This window comes from Aphelocoma coerulescens (assembly GCF_041296385.1).
Source record: "Aphelocoma coerulescens isolate FSJ_1873_10779 chromosome Z unlocalized genomic scaffold, UR_Acoe_1.0 ChrZ, whole genome shotgun sequence".
Lineage (NCBI taxonomy): Eukaryota > Metazoa > Chordata > Aves > Passeriformes > Corvidae > Aphelocoma > Aphelocoma coerulescens.
Window position 1 is genome coordinate 23,075,873 of NW_027184085.1, and position 15,288 is coordinate 23,091,160.

Sequence of the window (15,288 nt, forward strand, 5' to 3'; positions counted from 1 at the left end):
ATTAGTTAAGACTCTTTAATATTATTGAAGACTTATTAGTATTATTAGATTTATTAGTAAATGTAAGAGGCTTGGTGTTGTTTGCCATGTTCTGTCTTTTATCATTAAACTAAAGTGTGTTCCATTTTGTCTCTTTGTCGGTATGAAATCACTCAAGCAACGTTTGTTACATTTGTTTGGTGTTGCAAACACAACATTTGCTCTGAAAGAAGAATCTGGGTACGTTCACCCTCCCGCAGTCCCAGCCCTTTGCTCAGCTGGTGGGAGTTACAAAGGTGTACCCCATTACTGTCAATGAAATAGTGGTGGGGTTTCATCCTTTGATTCCTAAAAATCTCCAGTGGGAGTGGAAAGGGAGGCTTTGTTTTATTCAATGAACTGGATCTAAATGAGTGGTTTTGTCTCAGTATACCTGGAGGGATACAAGCTGGGGTGTTTAGTCCTTTTTGTTGCCAGGACACATGGCTTTGTTTAATTTCGGTGGACAGATGGACTTGACCATCTTGGAGGACTTTCCTAACCTCTCTGAACCTATAAAATTAATATCCACATTCAGTACAAAGATATCAGCAGTTCAGTTCCAGTTTCTCTTTATATAGGACCAACCTCCTGCTCTGGGCCTCGACCAACCTCCTTAGCTGATGCAGGGCAGGTGTGAACATTATCCTCTCACTTCTCACAGCTTGTGTTTGCACCAAAGAAGCATCAAAGTCACTCCTTTATCTAGCCCAGTATATGGCCTTGCTTGGCAAGGTTTTGGTAGAAGGGGCTGGGGAGGATGGAGAGGGGGCAAGGGAGGGGGATTACCAGGCTGATTCTGGGAGGCTGCCAGAAGCTTGCCCTTGTCTGATGGAGGCAGTGCAGGTGGGATTTGGAGTCTAGCCAGTATCTGCTTTGCAATGGGCCTTGTTACAGCTGCCCCCTTAATTTGCTGGTGTGCATGCAACAAGCAGGCTGGGAAGCAAGCGAGATTTGCTTTTGGCTGACGTGAGGCAGGAAAGCAGTAAAACCGGCTGGGTTTTGGAGTATTTGGGACCTAAGTATTAAAATAAATGTAAAGGCTATTAGTGTGAAAAAGTAATTCTGTTAGTGTTAGTCTCTTAGAGGAATCCCACAGGCTTTTGAGACAAGCATCTAGCTTCTTCAAGGGAGCTGGAAGAAAGACATAGGAATTCTGCATTAAATGTTTGCTGGTGGGGTGTCCATATGTGTGTGTCCCAATCAATTCCCCTGAAAAATGTCCTGTTTCTCCAAGTTTCAAGGAATGTGTGTTGCAGTGAGAGACCAGCTCGGTGCCCCGAAGGAGGGAAAACATCAAGTGACATTAGGCACCAGACAATTTAGAAAGGGGGCAGGAAGAATGCCGCCACTTTGAGAGAAAGCTTCAGAGTTGGTTCTCCACTGAACCAACTTGGTTGCAATCTCTTGCTCCTCTCAGAGCTGGAGGAGAGCCAGCAGCAGGGGTCCTTCTGGTTCTCCAGTTAAGGCGACGTGGTATGGACCCTTTGACAGAGCCAGGATCCTGTGCATGTTCAGCTGGAGGCACCTTACAGAGGAAGCACAGAGAAGACACAGAGCCGTCCCTGCACTGCTTTGCCTCGTCCAGAGGACTGATGAGAAGTGCCCCAATGGGAAGGTCCTCCAAGCAAACTTGCACCAGAAGAAGTAAAGGAGGCAAATTGCTGTTTATGTCCCCTGCGTCCCCTGGGGTTCTGCATGGAATGTTGGGCTGTGCCAGTAGCAACCGTCGTTGTCTCCTGCTCCTGCAGCCGTTGGTGGAACAGTGGTGGACCACCGGTGGAGCAGCAGCTGCAGGATCTGCTCCTGGGCTGTCCCTGACCAGCCACCTCCTCGTCTCAGCACCAGATCTGGCCTCTGGGTCAACATTCTCATCTCCTCATCTACCACCAGGGATCCCCAGAGCCCTTTGGAACTGTCAAAGGTAAGAAAATCCCCATTTGCCCTCCAACTGCTAACAGAACTCAGGAGGCTCCAGTTGGCTGTCCCACCAACCACAATAGACATGGTCTGTGGTTACTTTCCCCAGAAGAGGTTGCAGATGAAAGCAGAGTACACTTTCTGTAGGAATAATGATGCCTCCAGTGGAAATGCAGACCTTTCCATAGAGAATATAGAGAGCTGTCACCATGCAATTTCAGATCCTCGTCCACTGAGGACCTGATTAAAAGTTCTTGATACCCATTTAAGTCCTAAAACTATGTCGTGATGACCACAAAACAATCCAGTCATTACTGAGGAGTTCAGGGGTTCAGTGTTGACAGATCCTGTTAGGCCCTGGCTCTGCTCACACCTCCTCCAAAGCTTTAAAAATCAGAATGATGGGACTTCTCCTCCGTGATCCCAGTTGTTCAGGGGATGTAAGCAGTTTGCCAGGCTTGTCCTCCAATACTGGCTTTCACCTACAAAAACGGTCTGGTTTCAGTGATTCTTATATATTTACATCCTTTCATAACTTACAGATACATTATATTTTAATATCTTTATAGATATTTTTTTTTTTTCCACCTGCATTGGATCTCTTTTCTATAGATATATTGGTATAGCCTTGTCTGTGTTTTTCAGTGCCTGTAGGGCTGGTTCTGCCTCATGGTCAGAAGCAGCTGTGAAATCCCATCTTGAATGGTCCTTCTCAAGAACAGAATCATAGTATCACAGAATTTTCTGGGTTGGCAGGGACCCACAAAGATCATTGAGTCTGGCTCCTGGCCCTGCACAGGACAGCCTCAAGAATCCCCCTGTGCCCAAGAGCAATGTCCGAGCAATTTTTGAGCTCTCTCAGCCTTGGTGCTTTGACCCCTGCTGTGGGGAGGCTGTTCCAGTTCCCAACCATCCTCCGGGTGAAGAACCTTTCTCTGATATCCAACCTAAACATGCCCTGGCACAACTTCCATGGCATTCCCTTGGACCTTCTCACTAGCCCCAAGACTGAAGGGAGAAGTGTGTACCCTTCTGCTTCCCCTCTTGAGGAAGCTGCAGACTACTAGAGGGTCTTGCCCTAGAAGTTCCAAGTGCAAAACGCAGTAATTACACCAAACTGAGGGGAGTTGGGACAGAAGAGTTCGTGGTTTGCAATGATGAGGATGAGAAGGAAGGCTACTGACCCATCTTGTCAGACTGATTTTTATCTGGAGCATTGTTTTGATCTCTTTCAGGTGGAAAGGAGAGGGACAATGAAAAGGAAAGCGAAAGCCCGCGTTCGGCCGTGAGTTTTGGCATAGGGATTAAAGGATGGCAAATTTGAGGGATAGCAAGGAGGGGAACTACTGCTTCAGAGTTGGGGTGGGATTGATTCAAGCTTGTGGGTCCATGGGATGTGCCTCTTGACCACTTGCCTTTCTCACCTCCACTTCCTTCTTCCTTCAGACACATCAATGTTGGCAGTGACTTTCAGGCTGAGCTCCCTGAGCTGCAGACCAGACCGCCAAGTGATGATGAAGAACCTGCATCCCTGGTCTGGAAGCCCTGGGAGGATGATGATTCTGACATGGAAAAACCTGACAGAGGTAGCTGTCAAGCTTTCCTTCCACCCCTGAGATGCTCGGGTTTGGAAAACGCTCATTGTTTGGTAAAAAGGCAACTTTTTGCATGCTCTGCTTCTCTCCTTGTCTTGCCCATCTTCCCGTGCGGGAGTGTTAGAGGGAAGAAGAATGCTCTGTTTTTGCAGCAGAGCAGGAAAAAGAACAACTTTCCTGCTCTCTGGATTGGTCAGGGGCATTTGTCACTGGAAGAGGGGAGATTGGCCCCCCCTTCTCATTACCAAAGCTGCTTTGAAGGGAGAGCCAGCACTACATGGGCCTTTGGTTCTGCTGCCCCTTTCTTTGCTATCCTTCTCATGCTCTCCAACCTGTTGTCTTTAGCTCTTGTGCTTTCCTTCTCCCTTGTATCGCAACCTTCCCCCTTTCTTGGCTCAAGCCTGACTTTTGGTGGGTTTTTGTTGTGCTTGTAGTAAGAGAACTGCTGGACATGGCCATCTCCCGTGGCATTCCCAGGGCAGCAGCTAACCTGGAGCTTGCCCTGCACTGCCTGCACCAGGCACAAGGCAGTGTTCCGGTAAGAAGCGGCTATTTGGGTGCGGAGAAGAGCAGACAGGGAATTAATAAGGCATGGACATTGGGACAGCCTTTCTTGGCTGCTCTTTGAAGAAGGGAGTTAACAAGAAGTGGAGGACTCACTGCCTGCTGTGTTTCTTCCAGCTGTGTCAGGGATGAGCCCAAATGGCTCAAGCAGGGAGAAAGTCTCTCTTGGAGGCACTGGCAGAGGGTCCTGCAGCCTGCTCCCTTGTAAATCTCCTGGAGATCTGTGTTCTCTAAGACATTTTGGGGTGGATTGAGGGGAAATTCCCAGAAGGCAATTCTGGGAATTCTGGGTGCAGGATGAGCAAAATCATTGAGTTGGTGAGCAAAATCCCACTCTTGGGGAGCAGGATCAAAGGGTCGGGGGGCAAATCACAAGGTTTGACCCATATGAGACCCAGTGGACTGAATCCTTGAAGAGGCAGCATTTATGGGTTTTGGCTCCTTTTTACATGGTGGGGAAGCTAAAGCCTTTTTCCGTTGGATCTTGCAGGAGGCTCTGGAGATGTTGCTCTCAGGGGGGCCCCCGACACCTCAAGGCCATCCCTTGTCTGATTATCATTACACAGGTAACCAAAGTAGAGCTTGTTCCTTCACTGACAGACGCTGCCATCCCCTTAATTGCCATGTCAAGCATTTATGGTTAAACAAATAACGCAAGAGCAAAGTCTCATCTTCTCTGGGGGTGGGGAAAGCAGCAGCATCTATTCCTTCAGTTTTACTTGTTTTCCATGCTTTTTTTCCCTGGGGAATGCCTGCTCTTGTCTTCATTGCTTTCTGAGGGAGCAGAGATGTAGACAAGTGAATAACGACTGGCGCTGATTTTGTTTTGGTGGCCAGTGGAATCTATTTCAAGTGGATAGACGGATCAATTTACTTGCTGCTCTTTATTGCCAGACTCTGATAGATGGACACCTGAGGAGAAGGAGTCCTTCGAAAAGGCTTTTCACACCTATGGCAAGGATTTTCATCTCATTCAGAAGCAGGTAAAGCCATAGGATATTCTTTACCCTAGAAGATAATCAGAAGGAAATGATGATGATTTCTGGCATCAAGTACTGGAATTCAGTCTCTCTCTTCTCAAATACCAAAAATATAAAAGTAATAATGAAACAGGACACCAAAGGCCTGCGTGACAGGGGTGATTCTGCCTCTCCAGCCCTTTTTTCCAAGCTGTTTTGGAAGATGAAGGTTTATTCTCTGTCAGATCTGTCTCATAGGTGTGCTGGCACTTCCACAACGCATTGTGCTGGGATGATTGGAGTGAATGTGGGAAAGAAAAACGGTGCTAGATGGATTTGTTGTTGATCTGCGCATCATTAAATGTGTTACTACATGGCATAATACATAGCATACTACATTGCAGACTGCCTCTTTTACTCCCTATTTATTTCATTTTACTCGCTACTCAATTTACTCCATGTTTTTTGCTTCCTTGTTTACTCCATACTCTAGTTTTTCTCCAATGCACCCTACAGGATGGCCATTTCAGATTCCTTCTTTTTGCCTTCACAACAGATTCAGAGTAAGACCGTGGCACAGTGTGTGGAGTACTACTACTCCTGGAAAAAAGAACATAAACTTGCCAGCACTGTTGCTCAGGTGAGTGGGAAGAAAATCAAGACGTGCCAGGAGGGTCAAAAAACTGGGAAAAGGGGACAAAACCTGCTGGGGAGCTGTGTGAGACGCCACTCTGCCAGGAGCACATTGTCCCATGCACTGGGAAAGGCACAGCAGATGCTGCCCAGCACTTCATTGTGCTGCTGCTCTGAAATACTGAATTCTAGAGGATAACTTTGACCCAACAAAGCAGCACTGTCACCAAAATGGGCTTTGACTCTGTACAGACTTGGTTCTCAAGTGCTGGCACCCTTGCTGATTCCAATCAAATCCTTAATTCCCTACTGCTTGCTAACATCAATAATCCCGACTGCGTTAATGGAGATGCTGCAGATTTTCAGGGATCTTTTGTAGCATCCCAGTGTACTCCCCAAAAAGGAGCTGCCAGTGCTGTGGCTCTGCTAAAATTTCCCTTACCAGCAAACAGGAATTTGGTTCACAGAGAGAGATTATTCTGGGTAGTAGAAACTGAGTAACAGTGTGTCTTCACTAATTTGACCGAATTTAAAATCCATTCCCTAGACATTTGTGGAGGAAAAATATGGATAAACTGATGTTAGGCAGAGAGGTATAAATAAGAAACGTGGATCTATAGATACCCACATATTTGTCCTGCCACTTTGGGCAGTAGAAAGGAGGTATTTTTCATCCAAATGCTGTGTTTGCACCTTGCCGCACCCCGTAGCCAAATCCGGCCATTTTCTCAGCTGTTCAGGGCTTGGAGGAATTTGCTTGGGGTGATACATTTTTGTGCTGGACGCTCTGATTTCCAGCTTCTTGAGAGGAAGGAAAAATTCATAAGGATTCTTTGATTTCCAGACTGTGGGCGAACCAAAGAGGAGGAAAAGCCCTCCCAGAAAGGAGAATGGGGAGACAGGGAAGAGAAGCCGCAAGAGGGCCCGCAGTGCTGAGTGTCCCTGTTGCCAACCACCCCAGCCACCCCATTCGGCAGGAGGCCCCTTTCCGTGCGGGCAGTGCAAACGGTGCGGAAGTTCTTCCTCTTTCTGCTAAAAGCCCGGGGCTTTCGACTAAAGCAGGCTGACCTCTCTAAAGGCACCAGGGGGAAGCTGAGGGCAGTTGGAGGATCACCCCTTGCAGCCATGCCCAAAGTTACAACCTGCTTTAATCCCTGTTGGGGTTTTAGTTTAGTCCTAGTTTTTTTTTCTGTTAAAGGAATTTTTTCCCATAGCATGTTGCTAGGAGATAAATAGCCATACTTAAGAAAAGACAAAAGGGCCCGTCCAGGCTTTTGTTTTCACCTGGCGGGCAGTTCAGTTCGCTCTCAGCGTCTGGAGAGAGAAGCCGCGGAGAGAGGAGCTGCTGGTTCCCGTTTTCGGCGTCTTTCCTTTCTGCTGGGAACAACACCGGGGATCCCAAAGCTGCTTTTCCCTGCCCTGCTGGAGGCTGGGGCTGTGGCCGCCCACCCCACTGCTGCTTTGAGCCTTCGCTACGCTGTAGCCGTGCTTACCCTGCCTGCCTGGAGCCCCGGGGGGTTCCCCTTTTGGATACATCTCGTCTGCCACCCGGGATTTGTGTTTGTACCTGCCGCTCCAGCCTACCAGTCCAGCCTGCTGTTTCCGAGACTCCGGGACCAGCTGCCCACCGGTTTGTGAAGCTCTTTTGTTCCATCCTTCCCCGGGATCCCAGGGCGCCAGAGCAGCCGCGTGTTCCCCGAGCTCGCTCCGGAGCGCCCCCTGCAGCCGCGGGGGAACCATCGCACCTGCCCTGCTCACCGGGAGCCGCCAGCGATCCCTGCCGGCTGCAAGCGGAACTGCACCCGAGGGGAAATAGCCTGACAGCTGAGAAGGCTGGGACTGGGTTTGTGTTTGCTGTTACTGCCATAGTTGTTGTTGTTTTGTTTGACTAGTTTTATATATATATATATATATATATATATATATATATATATATATATATATAGTAAAGAACTGTTATTCCTATTTTCCCACATCTTTGCCTAAAGACCCTTGATTTCAAAATTATAATAACTCAGAGGGAAAGGGGTTACATCTGCCACTCCAAGGGAGGCTTCTGCCTTCCTTAGCAGACACCTGTCTTTCAAACCTAGACAGATCTTGGCGCCCAACGTGGGGCCTGAGGGCATTAAGAGAGAGAGGTGAAAAAGGAATAACAGTTCCTGGATAACTTAATTCGGTGTGTTGGATATAGGAACCTTGGTAGGCAGCACTATGTGGTCTACTTTGCCCTGGTTCGGGTGGCATGTGGCCGTGGCTATATTCTTCCCCTTTGCAGCTCCCTACTTGAATATGGGTCCTCTCACTAAGGCTACCATTGCTGTTATCCAGCTTGTGCTGTGGGTCGAGAAGGTGAGGAATTCATGGGTTTTTAACTTCCTCCGGAATGTGGGCACGTGGATAAATGGCTATCACACACTGAGCGCATGTTTTTGGGGTTATGTTAACAATGGTACCTTCTGTGAGGAAATGACACCAGGGGAAGTTTTCCCCCAACCCCTCAACCAGTTATTTGGACCCACCCCATCAATTTTTGAAGGGTTTAGATTCCTTCTGAATACTAACCACCTGCTGCTGGTAGGCCTACTCTATTTAGCATTCAAGGATAAGTTGAGATTGGCTTGGATAACTACCCAGACACCAGCCCCAGAGACTAGAGATCCTGCCCCAGAGCCTGACCCTGCCCCAGAACCTGACATGGCCCCAGAGAGTAGAGTTCCTACCCCAGAGCCTGATCCTGCCCCGGAACCTGACACGGCCCCAGACACTAGAGATCCTACCCCAGAGCCTGATTCAGCCCCAGAGCCTGACACAGCCCCAGACACTAGAGACCCTGCCCCACAACCTGATACCGCCCAACAGCCCACCTCAGAAATGGACTACCCGAAATGGGTGGGGGTACTGACGAAAGGGATGCAGGAGATATGCCAGGAGATGGGCCAGGTGCGCAAGGAGATGTGCCAGGAGATGGGCCAGGTGCGCCAGGAGATATGCCAATTGCTAAGGGAATACACCTCCTCAGCTAGTGAAAAAACCTCTCCCTGCCCCAAAGAGGGTGAGTCCGACGGTGCAGCAGTGGAACCCACGGATGTTACAACCGCCCAGGTTTCAGCTGAACCCCAAGGACAAGTACAGCCAGCAGCAGTCGCCCCTGTGCAAAGAAGGAAGTGTAAGACCAAATCAGTACGACCAGTTAATGATGATGGGGAACCAGGGCCCTCACAACCAGCAGGGGAGCCAGAGCCAGAAATCATCATTGAGTCCCTCTCGTACGACAGTCTCCGTGGTATGCGAGACGACATTGTGCGAAGGGGGCGTGAGCCTTATACCACCTGGCTGCTTCGGGTTTGGGACCTCATGGGCACAAGTGTGCAACTGGATAGTGGTGAGGCAAGGTATCTGGGATCGTTGACCCAGGACCCAGGTGTGAACCAGATATTTGTGAGGGAGCCAGGACCCCTTTCTCTCTGGGACCGGCTCTTAATGAGTGTGAGAGAAAGGTTCATTCACAAAGAGAGAATGCAGGAGTACCATCATAGAATGCAGTGGAAGACACTTGAGGAAGGGATCCAACAGCTAAGAGAAGTGGCAGTATTAGAGGTACTCTTTGGGAGGGATGGACAGCACGGTAATGACCCCGATAAGGTCAGGTGCACAGGACAGATGATGTGGAACCTGGCAAGACTAGGGCCATCGCAATACACCACCTTCATTGCAACCATTGATGCTGACAATAACCGAGAAACAGTGGGCTCTGTTGCCAACAAGCTCAGGAATTATGATAGCATGGTCAATGGTCCACTGAAAACTCATGTCTCTGCTGTGGTCCAGGACCTCAAAGAGGAGATAAAGGAGATAAGGGAGGAGATGAGGAAGGTCAGTGTGGCACCAGTGCGAGTCACAGGCCCCCAGGTCAGAGCCCGTCGTCCCCCTGCTAGAGAGAGAGGGTACACCCCACGAGCTGAGCTCTGGTTTTTCCTGTGTGAGCATGGGGAAGACATGAGAAGGTGGGATGGGAAACCTACCTCTGTCCTGGCAGCGCGGGTGCGTGAACTCAAGGAGGGAGGCACTAACCGAGGGGGTTCCGCTAAGGTGAAAGTAGCCTCAGCCTCCCGTGACCGAGCTGCCAGGTATTACAGACAGGAGGATGATATGTCAGATCCCCTCGAAGGTACCTCTAGTATGTATGCCCAGGGAAAGAATGATAACCAGGGCTAGAGGGGCCCTGCCTCTAGCCAGGAAGAGGCATGGGAGAACCGGGTTTTCTGGACGGTGTGGATCCGATGGCCTGGCACATCAGAGCCACAAAAATATGATGCATTGGTTGATACTGGGGCACAGTGTACTTTAATGCCATCGGGACATGTGGGGGCAGAACCTGTATCCATTGCTGGGGTGACTGGGGGATCACAGCAGTTGACCCTTTTGGAAGCTGAGGTGAGCCTGACTGGGAAGGAGTGGCAAAAGCATCCAATTGTGACCGGTCCAGAGGCCCCATGTATTCTGGGCATAGACTTCCTCCGGAATGGTTATTACAAAGACCCAAAGGGACTCAGGTGGGCGTTTGGGATTGCTGCTGTGGAGGCAGAGGGCATTAGGCAGTTGAACACCCTGTCCGGACTGTCTGAGAATCCTTCTGCAGTTGGGCTCCTGAAAGTGGAAGAGCAACGAGTGCCAATTGCCACCTCAACAGTGCACCGCCGGCAGTATCGGACGAATCGAGATGCTGTGATTCCCATCCACAAGATGATTCGTGAGCTGGAGAGCCAAGGGGTGGTCAGCAAGACCCACTCACCCTTCAACAGCCCCATTTGGCCTGTGCGCAAGTCTGATGGGGAATGGAGATTGACTGTGGACTATCGTGGCTTGAATGAAGTGACTCCACCACTGAGCGCTGCTGTGCCGGACATGTTGGAGCTCCAGTATGAGCTGGAGTCCAAAGCAGCAAGGTGGTATGCCACTATTGACATTGCCAATGCATTTTTCTCCATTCCTCTGGCAGCAGAGTGCAGGCCCCAGTTTGCTTTCACCTGGAGGGGTGTGCAGTACACCTGGAACCGACTGCCCCAGGGGTGGAAGCACAGTCCCACCATCTGCCATGGACTGATCCAGGCTGCACTGGAAAAGGGTGAGGCCCCAGAACATCTGCAGTACATTGATGACATCATTGTGTGGGGGAACACCGCAACAGAAGTGTTTGAGAAAGGAGAGAGAATAATCCAAATTCTCCTAAAAGCTGGTTTCGCCATCAAGAAGAGCAAAGTCAAGGGGCCTGCCCGAGAGATCCAGTTCCTGGGAGTGAAGTGGCAAGATGGACGGCGTCAGATTCCCACTGAGGTCATCAATAAGATCACTGCGATGTCTCCACCAACCAACAAGAAGGAAACACAAGCTTTCCTAGGCGCCATAGGTTTCTGGAGGATGCACATTCCTGAGTACAGCCAGATTGTGAGCCCTCTCTACCTGGTCACCCGCAAGAAGAACGATTTCCACTGGGGCCCAGAACAACAGCAAGCCTTTGCCCAGATCAAGCAGGAAATCGCTCACGCCGTAGCCCTTGGCCCAGTCAGGACAGGACCAGAGGTGAAGAACGTGCTCTACTCTGCAGCCGGGAACAATGGTCTGTCCTGGAGCCTCTGGCAGAAGGTGCCTGGTGAGACTCGGGGCCGACCGCTGGGATTCTGGAGCCGAAGCTACAGAGGGTCCGAAGCCAACTACACTCCCACAGAGAAAGAAATCTTGGCAGCTTATGAAGGAGTCCAAGCTGCCTCAGAGGTAATTGGAACTGAGGCACAACTCCTCCTGGCACCCCGACTACCGGTGCTGGGGTGGATGTTCAAAGGAAAGGTTCCCTCCACGCATCACGCCACCGATGCTACTTGGAGCAAATGGATCGCCCTCATCACGCAGCGCGCCCGAATTGGAAACCCAAGTCGCCCTGGGATCTTGGAAATAATTACGAACTGGCCAGAAGGTGAGACTTTTGGGTTATCTTCTGAAGAAGAAGAGGAGCAGGTGACGCGTGCTGAAGAAGCCCCACCGTATAACGAGCTACCAGAGAGTGAAAAACAATATGCCCTCTTCACTGATGGTTCCTGCCGAATTGTAGGCGCTAGCCGGAAATGGAAAGCCGCTGTATGGAGCCCCACACGACAAGTTGCACAGGCTACGGAAGGAGAAGGTGGATCGAGCCAATTTGCTGAACTCAAAGCCGTTCAATTAGCTCTGGACATTGCTGAAAGAGAGAAGTGGCCAAAGCTCTACCTTTACACTGATTCATGGATGGTAGCCAATGCTCTGTGGGGTTGGCTGGAAAGGTGGAATAAGGCAAACTGGCAGCGCAGAGGAAAACCAATCTGGGCTGCTGAGGAGTGGAAAGACATTGCCGCTCGAGTAGAGAAGCTATCTGTGAAGGTCCGTCATGTAGATGCTCACATTCCCAAGAGCCGGGCTAATGAAGAACATCGTAATAACAAGCAGGTAGATCAGGCTGCGAAAATAGAGGTGTCCCAGATAGACCTGGATTGGCAACATAAAGGAGAGCTGTTCCTAGCTCGATGGGCCCATGATGCCTCAGGCCATCAGGGCAGAGATGCCACCTATAAGTGGGCACGAGACCGAGGGGTGGATCTGACCATGGACAGTATCTCCCAGGTCATCCATGACTGTGAGACATGCGCTGCGATCAAGCAGGCCAAGCGGGTGAAGCCCCTGTGGTATGGTGGGCGGTGGTCCAAATACAAGTATGGGGAGGCCTGGCAGGTTGATTACATCACACTGCCTCAAACCCGCCAAGGCAAGCGCCATGTGCTCACAATGGTAGAAGCCACCACAGGATGGCTGGAGACCTACCCTGTGCCTCACGCTACTGCCCGGAACACCATCCTGGGCCTTGAAAAGCAAGTCCTTTGGAGGCATGGTACCCCTGAGAGGATTGAATCTGACAATGGGACTCACTTCAAGAACAGCCTTATAAACACCTGGGCTAGAGAACATGGCATTGAGTGGGTGTACCACATCCCTTACCATGCACCAGCAGCTGGGAAGGTTGAGCGGTGTAATGGACTGCTTAAAACCACCTTGAAGGCACTGGGTGGGGGGAGTTTCAAAAACTGGGAGGTGCATTTAGCAAAAGCCACCTGGTTAGTTAACACCCGAGGCTCCACCAGCCGAGCCGGCCCTGCCCAATCCGAACCCCTACAAACAACAGATGGGGATAAGGTTCCAGTGGTGCACATGAGAGGTATGCTTGGAAAAACTGTTTGGGTAAAGTCTGCCTTGAGCAAAGACAAACCCATCCGTGGGGTTGTTTTTGCTCAGGGACCAGGTTGTACCTGGTGGGTGATGCAAAGGGATGGAGAGACCCGATGCATACCTCAAGGGGACCTTGTTTTAGGGTGAACTACCCATGGCTCTGTACTTGTATCAGTATCAGCATGTACATATGTATATAACTTAGGTGATGCTTGTATTTATATGGTTAAAAAGTTAAGTTTCATGTAACATGTTAGTATGGAAAAAAATTCGGGGTGGATAATGTTGGGGTTTTAGTTTAGTCCTAGTTTTTTTTTCTGTTAAAGGAATTTTTTCCCATAGCATGTTGCTAGGAGATAAATAGCCATACTTAAGAAAAGACAAAAGGGCCCGTCCAGGCTTTTGTTTTCACCTGGCGGGCAGTTCAGTTCGCTCTCAGCGTCTGGAGAGAGAGAAGCCGCGGAGAGAGGAGCTGCTGGTTCCCGTTTTCGGCGTCTTTCCTTTCTGCTGGGAACAACACCGGGGATCCCAAAGCTGCTTTTCCCTGCCCTGCTGGAGGCTGGGGCTGTGGCCGCCCACCCCACTGCTGCTTTGAGCCTTCGCTACGCTGTAGCCGTGCTTACCCTGCCTGCCTGGAGCCCCGGGGGGTTCCCCTTTTGGATACATCTCGTCTGCCACCCGGGATTTGTGTTTGTACCTGCCGCTCCAGCCTACCAGTCCAGCCTGCTGTTTCCGAGACTCCGGGACCAGCTGCCCACCGGTTTGTGAAGCTCTTTTGTTCCATCCTTCCCCGGGATCCCAGGGCGCCAGAGCAGCCGCGTGTTCCCCGAGCTCGCTCCGGAGCGCCCCCTGCAGCCGCGGGGGAACCATCGCACCTGCCCTGCTCACCGGGAGCCGCCAGCGATCCCTGCCGGCTGCAAGCGGAACTGCACCCGAGGGGAAATAGCCTGACAGCTGAGAAGGCTGGGACTGGGTTTGTGTTTGCTGTTACTGCCATAGTTGTTGTTGTTTTGTTTGACTAGTTTTATATATATATATATATATATATATATATATATATATATATATATATAGTAAAGAACTGTTATTCCTATTTTCCCACATCTTTGCCTAAAGACCCTTGATTTCAAAATTATAATAACTCAGAGGGAAAGGGGTTACATCTGCCACTCCAAGGGAGGCTTCTGCCTTCCTTAGCAGACACCTGTCTTTCAAACCTAGACAATCCCAAACAGCTTATTTAAACCCCAGCATTCAGAATGAAACCTTGCCATGCCCCAACAAGACACAATTCATACACAAGTAGGAATAGGAACACCAAAGCTTGGTTTGATGGTGCTGATAGAATTAAAAATAGGATGAACTGAAGGGAGGAAGAAATTTGAAGGAACTGAAACAAGAAAGACCAGATTCATGGTGCTGATCAATTTAAAAATAAGTCACAGCCTGAAAAGACAGAAATTTGAATAGAAATGGAAGTCTCAGAGTCTCTTGTTGGAAGTCTCTTGTTTTAATGGTGTGTATTGAATTAACAATGGATGGTCTGTTTTCCCTCTTCCAGGGTATTTGAAACCATTAAGGAAAGGAACACACATAGGAGAAGACATCGCCCACGGAAGGAAGCAGAGCCTCTCCCCAAGAAGAAAAGACCAAATTAGCCCTGGAGCTGTCCAGGGCTACCAAGAGTTAGCTGTCAAGAGGACTAGATGGAAATAGGACTGGTTTTTAAGTTTTTAGGGTTGTTTATTCTTCTATTTAGTTTACTAGTTAGGCATTTCTCAATTTATTAGTTAAGACTCTTTAATATTATTGAAGACTTATTAGTATTATTAGATTTATTAGTAAATGTAAGAGGCTTGGTGTTGTTTGCCATGTTCTGTCTTTTATCATTAAACTAAAGTGTGTTCCATTTTGTCTCTTTGTCGGTATGAAATCACTCAAGCAACGTTTGTTACATTTGTTTGGTGTTGCAAACACAACATTTGCTCTGAAAGAAGAACCTGGGTACGTTCACCCTCCCGCAGTCCCAGCCCTTTGCTCAGCTGGTGGGAGTTACAAAGGTGTACCCCATTACTGTCAATGAAATAGTGGTGGGGTTTCATCCTTTGATTCCTAAAAATCTCCAGTGGGAGTGGAAAGGGAGGCTTTGTTTTATTCAATGAACTGGATCTAAATGAGTGGTTTTGTCTCATTATACCTGGAGGGATACAAGCTGGGGTGTTTAGTCCTTTTTGTTGCCAAGACACATGGCTTTGTTTAATTTCGGTGGACAGATGGACTTGACCATCTTGGAGGACTTTCCTAACCTCTCTGAACCTATAAAATTAATATCCACATTCAGTACA

General features: G+C 49.3%; 1 protein-coding gene across 1 annotated transcript; it reads left to right on the forward strand.

Annotated features, from left to right (window-relative positions):
• The first annotated feature begins 1,463 nt into the window (after nucleotides 1-1,463).
• On the forward strand, nucleotides 1,464-14,837 carry LOC138103732 (zinc finger protein 541-like). Its single transcript, XM_069002237.1, has 9 exons — nucleotides 1,464-1,665; nucleotides 1,770-1,942; nucleotides 3,174-3,223; nucleotides 3,385-3,524; nucleotides 3,968-4,071; nucleotides 4,588-4,663; nucleotides 4,992-5,080; nucleotides 5,613-5,696; nucleotides 14,505-14,837. Exons 1-9 carry the CDS (start codon nucleotides 1,497-1,499, stop codon nucleotides 14,511-14,513), a joined length of 894 nt encoding a protein of 297 aa, XP_068858338.1. The 5' UTR covers nucleotides 1,464-1,496; the 3' UTR covers nucleotides 14,514-14,837.
• Nucleotides 14,838-15,288: the final 451 nt, after the last annotated feature.